At 36.7% G+C, this 17,999-nt stretch overlaps 1 protein-coding gene across 6 annotated transcripts in view; it reads left to right on the forward strand.

Annotated features, from left to right (window-relative positions):
• triob (trio Rho guanine nucleotide exchange factor b) overlaps positions 1–17,999 on the forward strand; it is a 146,324-nt gene that overhangs the window by 57,258 nt on the left and 71,067 nt on the right. For all 6 annotated transcript variants that reach the window (XM_038275789.1, XM_038275788.1, XM_038275784.1 and 3 more), the window contains 6 exons: positions 4,091–4,165; positions 6,856–6,970; positions 12,691–12,883; positions 14,028–14,132; positions 14,276–14,746; positions 16,141–16,263. In XM_038275789.1, coding sequence (XP_038131717.1) covers positions 4,091–4,165; positions 6,856–6,970; positions 12,691–12,883; positions 14,028–14,132; positions 14,276–14,746; positions 16,141–16,263 — 1,082 coding nt within the window. The remainder of the gene's footprint in view (positions 1–4,090; positions 4,166–6,855; positions 6,971–12,690; positions 12,884–14,027; positions 14,133–14,275; positions 14,747–16,140; positions 16,264–17,999) is intronic.

The raw sequence follows: 17,999 nt of genomic DNA on the forward strand, positions 1-17,999 counted from the left end.
TAACCGAAGTGAATTCCACCTTGTCAATACCAGTTTAATGGAGTGTTTATTTCACATTCAGAAAGCATTTAGTAGAGATGAAAGGATGGGCACCACTGTGAAAGTTTTTATTCCACCGAACATTCTATGCTATGCAAATTAACATGATTTAAATCATGAGATGCATTGTCATGTTCTGTCTCCCTTATTGTGTTGACATTACAAGCAACCTACCCAATTGGAAAGCATAAGCTTTATTCTGTTGTTTATACTTGCCTGCAATCCATACAAGACACCCCCAAAAAACTTGCATGATAGCCACATACAGTATGTTGCTGGCTTAAAAGGGGTCATAACATAGTTTTCATGTTCTGCCAGATGTGGTCTGATGTGGAGTTCAAAAAGGTGCAGATCAACAGTCAAGCTTGGCGACAGCTGTTTAAAGGAGGTCAGCTCTGGCCGCCTGCCCAAACCAGTATCTTATATAAACCACTATGGTGAGGAATGTGTCTGTGCACACTTGACAGGAAACACACATGTGCTCAAAGACAAAGTGCAGGAGGGGTATTGCTCTATGTCCTGTAATGGTGATGTTTCATGTCCCCCCACCCCCACATCCACACACAAACTCACACCCTCCTGTCTTTAACTTATGTGTTGACTTCCGACTGTGTGTCTTTATTTGTGCGAGCCAAAGGGGAGGGAATAAATGGATTTGAAACAGGTGGTGCGGTGATGGCTGAAAAAAAACAACAAAAAGACAGAAAGGGATTGTAAAACCTTATGAATTTGAATAGAAAGACACTTAGCTTTTCAGTGACTGTAGATCAAACTGTTGCATTGCTGCGGCTCAAGGGGTTGGGGCATTATTCAAAGGTTTTTTTGTGGTCTGTGTAACTTTTTTGAAGTGAACCCATGGTGCAGCAGGATTCTAGTTTACAAAAGGACACATTAACATTAACAGTACAAGTAAATTGTAGTTCAGCAGTGTAAAAATGATTACTAGTATTGTGGCTTTTATTAAAACTTTCAAGTTAAACCAACACAAAAAGGAAATTTACAACCTGCAAAAATTTGTCTGGCCAATAAATTTATCTCATTGTTGTTCTAACTAAGCCTTGCTAATCTTTTATTAATTTAGTGCGTAACAATAAAAAAAAAAAGTTCTGATGTTGAGAGGACCATGGCAACCAGCGGAGCTTCGAGGCTAACCACAGCCAGGGCTAACGTTAACGTGGCTGCATAAGCCCTCTTTTGTCATAGCCCTGTGTGAAGTTCCTCTGGCTCTAATGGCATTCTTTTGATTTGTGTTTATCTGATTGTGATAATCAGTTTCCCCCCCACTAAATGAAAAATAACGATCATTTAATATAATGTAGAGACTATTGATAACATCAGGTGAAATGCAGGTCCAGTTTAGCCGTGCATGTGGTGATGTCACGAGTACACATAGAGCATATCTATCTGGGGTTTCGCATCATCCACTGCTGATCCTTGTGCAAGACCCACCAGGGATGGGTGAGAGAACAGTTGTTTAATTTTTGTTTAAAAAAAAAGCATATGTAAGTATCACAGGATTATCCTAATTAAGTGAACAACAACATTTAAGTTGGCAGAACTCTTGTCTGAACTAATAAACCTTAGTAAATTCAACAGCAGCAGGCATCCATCCATCTATTTTCTATCATGCTTATCCCTGCTGGGGTCATGAGGGTTGCTGGTTCCCTATTCCCAGCTGTCAGGGGGTGAGAGGCAGGGTCTCCCTGGACAGGTCGCCAGTCTATGGCAGGGCCAACAGAAGACAAAAGTTGAGAAAAGTCAAAAAATCTCTGGCATCATGTTGCATACATTTTTTTCTTTTTTAGTATGTAGTCTCTTTCCTCCTTCCTGTACACATTTGTATCATTGTTTCTTTTGTGTGTGTGTTTGAGTAGCACTGCTGCCTTGCAGCAAGAAGGTTGCGGGTTCGATTCCCGTTCCGGGGTCTTTCTGCATGGAGTTTGCATGTTCTCCATGTCCAAGCATGGGTTCTCTCCGGGTACTCCGTCTTCCTCCCACAGTCTAAAAACATGACTGTTAGGTTAATTGGCTTGTCTCAATTCTCATTAGGTGTGAGTGTTTGAATGGCTGTTTGTCCTGTTTGTCTCTATGTTGCCCTGCGATGGACTGGCGACCTGTCCAGGGTGTACCCCGCCTCTCGCCCAATGACAGCTGGAGATGGGCACCAGCACCCCTCGCGACCCCGCTTGGGATAAGCGTGACGACAAATGGATGGATGGATGTACAGATTGCATTGTTTACCCTTGTTCTATTGTATCCTTGGGCGCCTTTTGTATTCTCACACCAGTCTGGTCCTCTTAGCTCTGTCATTTATTTATTTATTTTCTATAATCTCTGTAATCTTTTTACAACTTTACACCCTTTGTTTATAATAAGTTTTTAATTTGGAAGAAACACTCATTTTGATTAGAAATCGAATACAAATTAAACTTCTTTTCACTATTTCAGTAGACCCATGTATAAAGGTTAAAAATGCTTTTAAAATTTCTTAAAATGTGCATATTTTAACTTCAAGGGCTGGATGCTGAAATATTTCTAACAAGAAGCACTTAAGTGCATGTTCCAAAAGATTGTAGGTGCAATAAGTGGGTGTGTTGTGATGTATAAAGATTTTGTGTGCAGGAGATAACAAGTGCAAAGGGGTTTGGCTACACCAATTAAATGAGGGAATTTTATAGGCTACATGCAGTCTAGTGTCTACAAAAGATAAGATACTAAAATGCACTTTGCATATTAGCATCTTACAGTGCTAAAAAATTAAAGTGAACAATACATTATAAGAGATAAGATTAATAAAAATTAAGTTCAAAATGCAAGATATAACACTCATAAAATCTAGAAAAGCAGACATTAATGTCAGACAAAGACTGAGCTCTAAACAGCTGTATTTTACCTCCACCGACTTCTTACATCATCCACTTGACCCATAATATTTTAAATTAAGGGCGGACCATAATAATTTCATGCAACATAAATTTGCTTCATGCTGGGCCTATAAAGGAGCCTTTGCAGAAATGAAAAGAAATCTGTCTTGCTACAAGACAGGGATGAAACCTGTAGGCATGCAGAGATTTTTTTTAGTTCCGCCCTCAAGCTACCCCCAAATGTCGTTATACGTTCTGAAAAAACGAACAGTCATTGTTAACCATCAGATAAATAATAGTAGTGGACTCTGGAAAGTAGGAACATTGTTGTAAAAGCAGATTACACTGGCGCATGTATTGTGTCAGTGTATTAAATTTGTTCATCCAGGAAAGATCTGATAAACACAAATAAATCAGTTTATGAATGTGTGTAAATGTGTGTGAGCGTCTTTTAACATTGCTTTTTGCTCATTTGCAAGAACCTTGTGATCATCTGCTGAGCAGTTGAGGCAGAGAGGTTGACATTTGAAGATTATACAACAACAAAACACAGACCAGGCCATGCTGAAGTTCACTTGAGAAACCAAAGAGAAAAAATATTACTTGATCTGCAATGTTTTTCAGATGTAATCGAACCCGTAAGGTCAGTGACATACTCTGCTTTCTGGTTAACTGATGTCACCGTCTCCTGCTTTCAGCACTGATATGCAATATCGCTCAGTGATCAATATACAGCGTAAACCTCACACTGTTGTTTGCAGTATTGTTTTCCTTCTCAAAAGCAATGGAGAAGTAGTGATATGTTGTCAGACGGAATTCCACTAAACTGATCGGAAAACTATTTGGTTCAGTGGCAAAAGAGGAACATATTTCTGTGTAGATCAGAGCCACCTTCATTAAAGAGGCAAAACAAATCATTAGCTTTGTTAGGATGAGCACTCTGGGTTTAAATTGCTTGTTTCATAAAATAATGTCATAATTAAACAGCAAAGGCAATTAGGATGGATAATTGTCGAACTGCCTTTAAACACAGTCGTCGTCTTATCTGTTTGCTTAAGCAGATCCAATCAGCCTTCAGGCTGCAGGACGTCTAAACGATGTACAATTGAGATTAAACTTGACAGGTAATCAAACACAAAGAGAATTTTTTTTTTTGACATATATTTCTTTTGCTCTTTTCTTTTCAGGGTTTCATCGCAATGAGGATATGAAGGCAATTGATGTGCTTCCTATCCTCAAAGAGAAGGTTGCCTTTCTTTCAGGTCAGTCACAGTGGGAAATGTCTTTTATGCTTGACTGCAATGTTTTATACCTTTAATTAACAATGCTTTATTAGTAGGAGGTTTTTAGGGGACCTAATTTGTCAAGGAAAAACAAACTATTAAATTAAACTACCATGAGAAAATGTAATAACCCTTCTTGTGAAATCAGTTATTTAAGTATTATATGGTTACATTTTTATTAGTAATTAATGACACCCAGATCTTATTACATAACCTGACATAAGCCAGATATATATCTGTAGTTCAATATGAATTCTATGCATAATCCATCTATAAAGGGATGGACAATCAGCATATCTCTTCAATCTGTTTGAGTAAATAACCAAGTGATGTACCAGATATGCACAAATTAGTGTTCTATATTTAATTGTATATATAATTTCCTTTATCCACATCAATTCCAATGTTTTCCTTGTACACCTCAAATGAAAGCATGTCTACCTTAGATTGCCGCTGAGGACTTTTTTCATCATTGCCAACAAATTTTATAACGGTAATACTCAGTTTTACAGCCTTAGCTGCTTAATCGTCTACGAGAGCGATCACGATGATAGCAATAGGATCCCTCTGCAGCTTCTTAATTTCTTTCACAACTAGCAAAGTTAACTGATAAATCATATTAATGCTAAATCCGGTCGTCAGGAACGTGCAAACATCTTTAGCATGCAAAAAGGTACATATCCTGTCCTTATGCTTGTTTTTCGAAATAGAAAGAGAAGTAATTCCAGCTAAAACAGAATGAGCAAATAGTCTAGAGGTACGTCCACCGGCAGCCATGTTTGTTTGCTCCAGCCAGCTGACTCTTATTGATGTCATACATGTAACTGCATTTAATTGGATCCAAACATATCTGCATTCAAAGCTATTGTATCTATTGGCTTCTGGCATGACGTATTTTTGGAATTTCATGTTAACTTTAAGGCAACATGAGGTAGGCTAAAGGACTCAAACAGTATCATATTAATGTATAATAGGTGTAATTATAGTAATCCTTAAAAAGAAATATATATATTTATATATATATATATTATTATTTAATTTTTTTTCACCTTCTTTTTTGGACTCCAGCAAACTGCAGTGAGAGCCATTATTTTTTACTTTATTACTGGACTAGTGACACAACTTTTAAGGTCTTAAGGTCTCTGCAAAAAGGGACGAATCTTAGGAAATTATTTTACAAAGAAGAATTCTTCATAAAATAAAGAATAGCAGGGGAAACCTCAGCATCCTCATAATCAGAAAGTCGTACAGCAGCAGTAAATCTCTTTAGTTAGAGGCTTATCCAGATCTGCTGTAAGACAATCACAGGCGATCCTTCCAGCCCACAGACATGAGCGTTTACAAAAACAGTTGATATCACTTTTGTTTTAAGAAAGTGCTATATTTTTATTGAACTGTCCAATAAATGGGAAAATATGGCAGAATGGTAAACCTTCTCACAGTTCAGTGGCTAGCCTAGCAAAATGATCTGATGTGCAAATCAATGACTCATACAGCAACCAAGAATGTTATTTAAAGAACCGCTGAGCTATAAGAAAGTTCAAGAGTTTTAAATTGAAAATGACACATTTGCATTTCCCATTCTTAAAGAATCCTGAAACGTTTGAAAAGATACTCAGTTTACTGATGAGATTATCTATAAAATTTCCAAAGTGGTAGCATGGTGGTCTTGACAGATTAGATTAGATTAGATGAGCTTTATTCATCTCACAGTGGAGAAATCCACTCGTCACATATTGGCATAGTACTTAAAGCTTTGTTTCTTCAGAAACTGGATGCATTCTTTGAATCATTGGCACATTCAGCAGCCAGGCCGTGAGAGAACTAAAAGGCATATGATTAGCTATCCAAAGTTAATGTTTTGTCTGATTTGTTGATAAATATTTCTGTTTTAAAGTTTAGACTTGTGTAAAATTTGCTATTATTGTGTCACTTTAGTAATGCAAATGGAGGACCAAAAGGCAATATATTTTTCAAAAATTGGCCCCAAACAATTGGCTGCACATATCAGAGATCAGTTAGACTGATGTCAAAATAGTTTGTATCAGCACTGGCCTATAAAAACCTCTTTCTGTGGATATCTAGTATGTGGAGTGCTGTTTTATTACAGTTTTGTTCAAATACCGTATCGTTTCATATTGAAATAGATAATAGAAAAAGGCTAAACAAATGGTAATAATTATGCTATAATAATACTATTATACTATAATAGTAGTCTCTATTTCTTCTACCCTTTTGATTTTAATTTAATAAGTTCTGTTACATTTTTATTACCTGAATCATGACTTAGGTGTTGTTTCATTATGAGAATATTTGGATTCTTACTCTATAGTTTGACTCAGCATGGTTATGACTAACTGCTGAGAATTTAGCTGATGGTTTTGATACAAACAAAAAATAATCCACTACTGCATTTATTTCAGCTCTCAGGTCATATTTGGGGTTAATGAAGTTGGGTTTTGTTTTATTTATAAAAAAAAAAATAAAAATAAGTGACTTGAAGTCTTTTGATCTGTTGTATTTATTTTATTGTTTTTTTTTTTTTAGGTTTCCAGGTTATTTTAGGTTACTTAGAGTCAAAATGACATTAATAACCAAGTTATTACTCTTTGTATAATTAAAGTGAATTTCATTAATTAATTTGTCATCTAATATTTTTTAATCCAAAGGTGGTAGAGACAGACGAGGAGGTCCTATTCTCACTTTTCCAGCACGGAGCAACCATGACCGAATACGACCTGATGACCTGCGCAGGCTTGTAGCATACTTGGCTACTATTCCAAGGTAGGGAGCAAACATATAAGGGCTTTCTCTAAAAGCGAAGTATATAGGTGCCTACTGTGGACAAGTACAAATAGCTGAAAGGATTTAATTTTTTATTTTTTTTGGTTTGCCTGATATTCTTTTGTTACTTAATTTGAATGAATAAAGTAAGAACATATTTGAGCATCTAAATCTGGTACACATTCCCTTTAGGTTAATATTTAGGGTTAAGCAGAAGATTTCAGACACTTCATGGTTTGATTCAGCTACAGTTTGGAGGGATACAAACTGATTACTAACAAATAATTCAGCCCTTTATTAAACTAGTTGATATGTTTTTCCCAGCTTCTGTGTCTTCATATGGTCTCTCTCTTGATCAACTTATTGTCCCTTTAGGGCTTGTGGAACTCTGTATGGTGTGTTTGTTAGAATTTTCCAAATGTAAGAATAAAAAAAATATTTATAATAGAAATTTGACACCTAATGTAATGTATTCACTCACTGATGGGAAAATGACTGCATGCAGTGTAAAGGACTTTGACTTGATAAAGTACTGTATAAGTACAGCCAACTACCATCACAATTTATTTCACTCCAAACTTGAATCAACAACTTAAAAAGTAGTCAGAGAAATACAAAAGGTGTTGGATCACTGCCACAGAGCGTTGCAATATAGATATATTTGAATGCTAAATGGCCTGTACTTATATAGTGCTTTTTTTTTCTCAAGTTCCGGACTTGACCAAAGCGCTTTACACTACAGTCATTCATTCGTTAATTGACACTACATCTCTTTAGCTAACTTCAGATTTTAAAATGTTGGAAGACTTTTGGAAATCTAGAAATCTCTTCTGCCTTTCTTTACCAAGAAATACCTGCTGAGACTTTCATTTGCAGTTAGAAATACTAATAATGCTAACTGTGCTTTTTGTTAAGACATGATACTAATACCATATTAAAAATTTCTAATCTTTTATAATTTTAAATGTTTTTTTTAAATATTAAAACCTTGTTTTAGTGCAACTTCCCTCTCACTGACACAGCTTAATAAACTAGCTAATACATTGTTTCAGTTCCCCGACAAAAAGGATAAAAAAGTATTTTAGAGCCGGTAATTATCACCCTTCAGGAATGGTCATAAAGGGGCAGGTCAAACCTTTATGAAATCTGGAGATTGGATATTACAAAGATCAAACTGTTGACTTTCTAAAAAGATAACTTCTGTTTCTATTAGTTTTCCAGATAAAACATTGCTTAATTAAAAAAAACAAACTTTTTTTATGAACTGAACAGCTCAATCCCACCCTTCCCTCTCACAACACAAAGCACAACTCTTTGGTAGATTTTCCCACCTTGCTAGAGTTTAAAACAATAACCTGAGGCTAGAAATGTTTTGAATTGTTTGTCTTTCTACCTAACATCTTTGTTCTTGATTTCTGTCTTTAATTAACCTTCAGCTTTGTAGAAAAACTAGTTCTCTTTATAGATCTAACCTCAATGACCTGTTCTTTTTGAGTCTGTTATTGTTAAGAAGGTGGTAGCAATTACCTTTGTATGTTTTTTTTATTTTGTTGCTGTTGTTGTTTTAATATATATAGTTATTTTATTTTTCATATTTCCTTGTCTTCCTTTATATTTGCTGTTTGATTTATATCTAAAAGCCTTAAACATGTAGCCACAAGAATAACTTGCAGAGCAAAGTGCAGCTCTGAAGGACACCTTTTAATGCAAAGTTCCAGCTTATGATTACCCTGGAGTCACAGTTTATACTCTTCAGTTCTGCAGCCTCTAATCTTTCCTGTGCGGCACTTTCTAGCGCTTTGCAGGTCGAGTGCTTTTAAGTCTTTTCCCACTTTAGTATTTCCAACACATCTCTTGAGTTGAGAGGTAGCACAAATTAGATGTAGGAAAAAACAATGTTCTGGGTGACTTTTCCAGAATCTTTTAAGGGGCCGCAGGAAAAAAAAAAATAATAGCTGTGTTTTTGTTTTAGTATGTGTTACGCTGGTGTATAAAGGATTAATTTGATTTAGCATTTGGTTCATTCTTTTTCTGAGAGTTTAGGATAAATTCCTTCTCTAACAGTCTGGATTCTGAGGATCCAATGGATCCTCGAGTGCTTTATCAAGTGTAACAAGCTTTTTAATGATTTTTTTTTTTCCTAAGATTTTTTTAAAGCAAAGGAAACATACACTATATTGCCAAAAGTATTTGCTCACCTGCCTTGACTCACATATGAGCTTAAGTGACATCCCGTTCCTAATCCATAGGGTTCAATATGACGTCGGTCCACCCTTTGCAGCTAGAACAGCTTCAACTCTTCTGGGAAGGCTGTCCACAAGGTTTAGGAGTGTGTTTATGGGAATTTTTGACCATTCTTCCAGAAGCGCATTTGTGAGGTCGCACACTGATGTTGGACGAGAAGGCCTGGCTCTCAGTCTCCGCTCTAATTCATCCCAAAGGTGTTCTATCGGGTTGAGGTCAGGACTCTGTGCAGGCCAGTCAAGTTCATCCACACCAGACTCTGTCATCCATGTCTTTATGGACCTTGCTTTGTGCACTGGTGCACAGTCATGTTGGAAGAGGAAGGGGCCAGCTCCAAACTGTTCCCACAAAGTTGGGAGCATGGAATTGTCCAAAATGTCTTGGTATGCTGAAGCATTCAGAGTTCCTTTCACTGGAACTAAGGGGCCAAGCCCAGCTCCTGAAAAACAACCTCACACCATAATCCCCCCTCCACCAAACTTTACACTTGGCACAATGCAGTCAGACAAGTACCGTTCTCCTGGCAACCGCCAAACCCAGACCCGTCCATCAGATTGCCAGATGGAGAAGCGCGATTCGTCACTCCAGAGAACGCGTCTCCACTGCTCTAGAGTCCAGTGGCGGCGTGCTTTACACCACCGCATCCGACGCTTTGCATTGCACTTGGTGATGTATGGCTTGGATGCAGCTGCTCGACCATGGAAACCCATTCCATGAAGCTCTCTGCGCACTGTTCTTGAGCTAATCTGAAGGCCACATGAAGTTTGGAGGTCTGTAGTGATTGACTCTGCAGAAAGTTGGCGACCTCTTCGCACTATGCGCGTCAGCATCCGCTGACCCCGCTCCGTCAGTTTACGTGGCCTACCACTTCGTGGCTGAGTTGCTGTCGTTCCCAAACACTTCCATTTTCTTATAATACAGCTGACAGTTGACTGTGGAATATTTAGGAGTGAGGAAATTTCACGACTGGATTTGTTGCACAGGTGGCATCCTATCACAGTTCCACGCTGGAATTCACTGAGCTCCTGAGAGCGACCCATTCTTTCACAAATGTTTGTAAAAACAGTCTGCATGCCTAGGTGCTTGAATTTATACACCTGTGGCCATGGAAGTGATTGGAACACCTGATTCCAATAATTTGGATGGGTGAGCAAATACTTTTGGCAATATAGTGTATGTGCTTAAGAACAATAAGTACCTCTACAACAGTCCAAAAGTCATTTTTAAAGTAAGTTTTAATTTATTAATCCTTCTTCCTGTTTGTGTTTTTGGACAAACAACTAAGACTGTCCGCACTGCAAGCCATTTTCCATTTTGTTCCTCACCCTCAAGAAATCACTTTCAGATAACAGCGGTTTGACAGCTGAATCGATTAATTGCCTGACCAAACAATTACCATCTTATTGTTTGTTCTTTAAATTAGTCTAAATCAGTGGGGAATATTTGAATGAACACATTTTAGATAATAATTTAAAGAGATTACTGTGGTAGCCTCTGTTATGTGCTGAGCCCCCTAGCAGCTTAAAGGGAGACAGGAAGAAACTAAGGAAGCTGGTTAGGGCCTGTTGTGTCCTGGGCTGCCCACTGTGGAGACACTGTGGAGGATATTAGCCAAGCAAGTGGATCACATTATATTATTGTTATAAATTTGATATTTTTATTACAATTGAATACATTTGTATGAATATGTTCCTACTGTAATTTTCTTAAATGTCACCAAGAGCTGCTGTAACGCATAATATCACATATCTCATCAGCTCTCAACATTTTGCCATGTGTCTTACAGTAAAAGGACTTGTTTAACTTACTCATAGTTAAGATCAATACTCTGAATTTGTTTTCATGCATTTTTTATTAAAATGCTAAATTGAGCTGCTACCAGAAGACTAGAAGAAGGGAGAGATTCTAGTAACTAAATTTGTAAATTTTGCTAATTACAGAACTCTATTTAACAAAAAGAAGGTATTTCATTACTATTCCGATAAGAAGAAAATGTGAAAGTTCAATAATAAAATCATCATCATAGAGGTGAATAGTATGTTTCCCAAAAGTAGATGGCAAGTTCGAGCTACATTATTGTAAATCTATCAAAACAATTAAATAATAATAATAAAAAATCTGTTATCTATAAATAAAACCTAACTAAGCCCACTCACAGCATATGCTGTCACTAAAGGTGAAACTGTTAATGCCTTTATAAGACACGTTTTAACTTAATACATTTAAGAAAAAAAATGTACATCAAATCAAATCATTTAGTTTAATTTTGACAAGGTTGTTTAAAAAATCAGAAGGGGAAATAGTCAAATTTTCCCCTATATTTGATTTATTAATTGATGTATTTGTTGTAATTATAACAAAAGATGGATCCTCCCTATGTGTTTGTTAGAGATAATTGCTATACAGCTTTGTGGTGGAAAAAAAGGGTTAACTCATTTTAACCAAAAATATATTTGGAGAGTTTCCATTTTAAACTTAATTTAGCGCCCACTATTAGACCTTAGCATGACCCCCTTGTGTATTTCCTATATCCTCGAACCTTTTCTGTGAGATTTCTAAAAGATTATCAGCACCTAACATGTCCCCCTGGCTTAAAACCATTAAAAATGATATTACAGAAAAGCTGTGCTGCAATATATTTATCTTGATGTCATTTGCTGACTTTTAACTTCCTGCTGTTGCAGCCTGTATGAATAACATTCATACCTCATAAAAAGTGGGGTTTCTAGAAGCATCTTCACTCAGTGATGACTTTCACACAGAATAGATTGTTGTCTTTAGCTCTAAAGGATGGTGGGCTGATATATCTGATTAATCTTTTACGGTGGGGTGATCACTGAATAGCACCATCCAGACATATAATTGGACAATTCTTGCTACCAGATGGTTTCTCTGTTCATCTCTAGATGAAGAAATCATGTGAGGTGGCAGACCGGTTTAGAACAGAGAAGTTTAGGGGTGATGGATTTAGTTTCCTACCCCTAACCCAAATCTGTTGCTGCTTTTTTGTATGTTTTTCTGCACCCTCTCTTCTATGTCAGCTCTTTTTCGCTCTCTCTTGCTCTCCTCTCCCTTTTCTCTCCGCTCTGTTTTCTCTCCCCATTTGGCTGCTGCTCTGTTTTCAGAGTGAGGTCAGAGTGAGATAGAGCAGGACGGCCTGCGCCTGTTTCTGTGTTACAGCTAGACACATTTAGATCATAGGCTTTAATGCTAAGAAATAACCTTTTATGGGCTGGTACGGCAGCATGACTCCTGGTAAGTAGCAGGGGGAAATTTCAACGCTTCAATGTTTTTTATTGTCTTTTCTCCTCTCCAGACGTGTTGGAGGACTGGACCTTCACTTGGAGCTAAAACAAACTATATATATATATATATATATATATATATATATATATATATATATATATATATATATATATATATTTATATTTATTTTTTTAAATCATATTTGAGTTTGTTTTCAATGTGTTCTGCAGTGAGGAGGTGGCCCGACATGGCTTCACAGTCATTGTGGACATGCGTGGTTCTAAGTGGGACAGCATCAAACCGCTGCTGAAGATTCTGCAGGAATCTTTTCCTTCATGCATCCACGTCGCCCTCATCATCAAACCAGACAACTTCTGGCAGAAGCAGCGGACCAACTTTGGCAGTTCTAAGTTTGAATTTGAGGTCAGTGATGCTTTTCAATCCACACAAAAAAAGAAATGCATTTACCAGTCACTGTAATCTAGTCCCTGGGTTTTATCCAGTTAATTCACCTAGTTTACTTTGAATCACTGTCTTTTTTTGTATTATTTGATGATGTCTTTAACTTAACAGTATATCTCATCCATTACTATGTGTCATGAGAAAGGAAACTTGTAGTTTAGTTGATTTAAAATTCTTGTCAATTTGAAAAGAAACAGCCTTTTTATTGGCCTTAATTGGACTGCTGCACTATGACAGCAACACTGTTCTGTCCCAAGTGGCCGTGTAGCTGGTATATTTAGTTCTGACCCAGTTACCATAAAACCAGGAGAAATAGGACATGCAAAGAATTTCTTCCTAAGTTTACTTGTATACTTTAAGTTTGGATTGCTTTTGTAATTCCTGCAAAGTTCTTTTAGTCTGCAGTCAAATAGGAAGCTGTCAGTTTAACTCTCAGCTTGGTAGCAAAGTTCAGGACCAAAGGGAGATAATTAAGATGGACTCAACATATAATCCTGATAGGTTTTCACAACTGCTGCTGATTGGGACTGAAGTGAAAGATGTTTTCCTTCCAAATCCCAGATGACCTTTAGTTTGCAAGAATGTCAAACATACTGCTGTTAATAATTATTAAAAAAATAACATTCACATGAAGAAGTAAAAAAGTCACTTTCTCCACATTTTGTTAATGCAGAATTTATGAGCACTTCCCTGTAAAGGCTCATGTTTCTGCCTTTTTGTAGCAGCGTAATAAATGTGAATATGTTCATAGATGTGGTTGTTTAAATTCAAAACAGAATCCGATACCAGCTCCCCTTCAAATTCAGCCACTTTTTGAAGGTGTTTTTATTATGTCTTCCCTTCTCCATTAAACCAGGAACTTTCTGTTTTTACTTCCTGTCAGTTTATGTTCTTATGTGTCAGTTTTATTAGTAATAACAAAAATGCTTTTTATCTATTTTTTTTTGGTCAGTCTGCAGGGTTTTTTATTGTCATTGGGTGCATCTATGTATTTTATTTTAGTTTTTTTGTTTTCTCCATTTCCCTTGGTTCACTCTCAATCTTTCCGATTTCCCGTCCTTATGCCTTTTTTGTTATCACTCCCATATCTCCCAACGTCCCTCAGACGGTGATGGTGTCCTTAGACGGTTTAACCAAGATCGTTGACCCTTCCCAGCTCACTGCTGACTTCGACGGCAGCTTGGAGTATAACCATGACGATTGGATCGAGGTTTGAGGATTTCCTCTTTATATTTAATCCCAGTTCTGGCAGATTTCCAGTTATTTGTTACCTTCTATCTTAAAATCCTTCCTTTAGGTAAGCTTAATCTGTATTGTACAATTTAATCTCCAGTTTAGACATTTTCATTGCAGGTGCGGCTCTCTTTTGAGACTTTTGCCAGTGATGCAGCGCGAGCGCTGGCACGCCTCGAAGAACTCCAGGAAACCTTGTCTCAGCGAGACCTTCCACGGGACTTGGAGGCGGCCAGGCGGCTCATGGAGGAGCACGCTGCACTAAAGAAAAGGGCCACAAAGGCATCTATAGAGGAGCTTGATACGCAGGGTCGGAGACTGCTCCAGAGACTACAGCTACAGGCTGCAGGGGTCGGGGGTGGCGGCGAAGGAGGCTACAGTAACCGTAGCGTTGGAGCCAGCGGAGACTCCAATGACCACCATCATGGTCATCACGCACATGCGGACGCACACAACTTGGTAGCTAAAGTGACGGCTTTGTTGGAGAAGCTGCACGGGACGCGGCAAAATCTGCAGCAGCTGTGGCACATGAGGAAGCTGAAGCTGGACCAGTGTTTCCAGCTTCGGCTGTTCGAGCAGGACGCTGAGAAGGTCAGAAAATCTGCTTTAATTTGTCAAAGTAAGTTAGTCTCACATCTGCTACATGATGTAGGATTAAAAAAATTATTTTTGACCCACTTTGCAAACATTTCCAAAGGGATGCAGACACAGATAAATGAGTTAGTACCTTGTAGCTTATTGAATCAAAGCTTCATTTCTCTGAGCAATAATTTAATTTGTTTTAAACTTGGGTACCTTTAGTATATGTTATGTTTGAAATTAGATTATACTCTGGATTGTGTATCACTGATGCCTTGAAGCTTTTAAGCAGCCATCCTCATTATGGTACTTTGGCACCATGGTTGACACGGATCAAAAATGGGATTACTTATATTCTTGTTAAAGGTTAGGGTAATGTCTGAAGCAGCTTTAAGATACTGTGACCCTGAATTTATTTTTGAGGTTTTGAGCAACTGTAGGTTACATGGATGCAAGAAATAACGCAACCTTTTGTTGATCAGATGGTTCATGCAGACAGAAACATAGAAAATAGAATGACAGAAAATCTGTTTTCTTTCACCACAAATCATCTTTGCAAGCCCAAAAGAATAAACCTGGAATATTTTACTACTACTACTATTCATAGAACAAAAAATAAAATGTTTCAATTTTCAAATAATAAGAAAAAAAGTATTATGAAACTGTTTTCTTTATCTTGTTAGGGAATCTTAAACCTCTGCAAATTAGAGTGAACTCACAAGACTGTCATGTTATTCTGGTGGTAAGCATGCTGTCCAGGGTCAGAAAGCTCACTTTCAGAGACAAATCATGGCTCAAACAACAAGATAATCACTCAAACACAAAAAAAAACATTAGGATTAACTGTCTTTTAGGATGTATGAAAAGATTTAAAAATGTAAGAAAAAGAGATGTTCACATTCAGATCAACAAAAGATTAAGCTGCTTTTCAATCATATGAAATGTTCCGCTAAATATTCAAGAGGCAAACTTGTGGTAAATATGGATAAATGTTACCGGACCGCTTTAAACTTTTGTCAAGTTGAAGATATTTCAGATATTTTTCTGCTTTTTCATTGACAACCGCATACAGTAGCATAGCTGTTGAAAGGTAAAAGCCATGCAGTGTTGGATATGCTTCGCCAAATTATTTCATAAATGTAAAAAAAAACTTTGCTGAACTGTTAAAAAAGTCTTTGCAGGAAAGCAAACCCAGTAAATGTGTGTTTCTTTTTCTATTTATTCCATAAGAACAAGACTTAAAGATGACTTTAGAGAAATAGGTGCTAAGATGCTGAGTGAAAGGTTTAAAGAACAGACCCTCAGCGACAGGCCCCGCTTGCTGCTGTTCTCAGCATAAAACAGAAAAAGCTTTTTCCTTTTTAAATTAATCTTTGTTATATTCCCTTTATGCTTTTTATTTGTAGATGTTTGATTGGATCATGCACAACAAGGGCCTTTTTCTGACCAGCTACACTGAGATTGGAGGGAATCACCAGCATGCTGTGGAGCTGCAGACACAGCACAACCACTTTGCAATGAACTGCATGGTAAGAGGCGGTTTTGTATTTGTTGATCGTTTTGGTTTCGTTTTATTTATTTATTTTAATCCACTCATTCTTACATGCATATAAAGATTTCTCAAAGATCTACACTGCCCTGTTAGAACACAGGTTTATCCAATATTATTTTAAAACTTTTCACAGATACAACCTAGACTTTATTTTAGTTTAACTGAAAACAAATATTTTTAGAAAAAAAATACTTTATTATGTGGGAATTAAGATTTAAAATGATTTATTTGTTTCAATTTGTTACATAACAAAACTATGACATTTGTGCTGAGGATGCTTTAAAGAGCCATTGCATTGGGTTAAAACTGTCCTCAGTATCCAGCAGATAACTGGAATAATGAAGAGAAGCCCCTCTTTCTGTGCAGTCATGATGCAAGAAATTACCTATTTGGAACAAATTTTTACAATTTAGTTTTTTCTGTTAGTCTCACATGTTTTTAATTTTATTCTTATGCAATTTCAGGAAGTAGTTCCCAGTATTTCCCTATAGGTTCTCCCATATAACTACTTATTTGTAGACTTGGGATGAAAACTGATGAAAATAGCTGGACATTTGGTTTTGTCTTATGCACTCCAATAGTATATATTTCTGTTCTTTCACAAAATAGAGAAAATAAATCTGCCTCTTTTCTGTGTTTTATTATCACAGTTTTTTATTATCATAATTTTTATGTGTGTATTGCTTTTGCCTCCTAACTTTTAATGGAAAATCTTCTAAACAAGCAGTAAACCAAGTCTGAATCAGGCTCCGGTTTATTCTAGGAGGAGCGATTAACACATTATAACCTCTGACTCAAACCGCAGAAACCTTTCCACAGGAAATAATGTTATTGTCCGGGGAAAGACGGAAAGCTTTGTGTTGATGTTCTGTTTCTGATTATTTTAGCAGTTTAAGGAACTGCTGCTTAGTCACCACATAAAGCTAAAACACATTAATATTAGCCACTAAAACCTAAATGATTGATTTTGTAGACAGAAATGCTACGTCTTTCAGAAAATGATTATATTGTATGTACATGCACATGGACACAGTTAGGAGCGACCATTGCCACCTCCACCCATTCTTTTACAGGAAGCTGCGCTTTCTCTTCCTGTTGTTTGGAAATACGTGGTGTGAAACTCTGTTTATAAGCGTTCATGTTCACAGACCACATAAATACTCTTATTTGTGTAAGGATTTCCATCTATGGGGGGGTTTGTTGTCGAAAAAAGATAAAATAAAGCACATTTATTTGGTAGTGATTTTAAAAAAAATACAACTTGTGTAAAAGAAAATACAGTTACTTATCAATAAAGAATAAGGTAATCAATTATCAATGGTGAGGATTTAACTGTAAACATAGGTGACATGTAGACTAAATGCAAATAAGGACTGTGTAAACTTATGTAAGTGTCCAAATGACTCCAGCTTTATACAGTTATGTTGCTGTTATGCCCCCTATAGGAAGTACTTTGTAAGTGCAACTATGAATGACATCTTTTTCCATTAGTTACTAAAATAATACTCCTTTATTAATATAAACTATGCTAATATGCAGCTGATAATTTTGTGTTTGTACTTATTATTTTTTCCTGGAGCCGTAAAAATTTTGAACATTCAAAATTGTGGATAAATCTAGATCCATTTTACTTTATATTGATTAGAAAGCAAATGGGTTTTCTCATCTGTTTTCTCATGTTTGTAGCACTCAGCAGTGCTACAAACTGGGAAA

The sequence above is a fragment of the Cyprinodon tularosa genome, unplaced genomic scaffold, assembly GCF_016077235.1.
Source record: "Cyprinodon tularosa strain WSP-4 unplaced genomic scaffold, ASM1607723v1 ctg98, whole genome shotgun sequence".
Classification (NCBI taxonomy): Eukaryota; Metazoa; Chordata; class Actinopteri; order Cyprinodontiformes; family Cyprinodontidae; genus Cyprinodon; species Cyprinodon tularosa.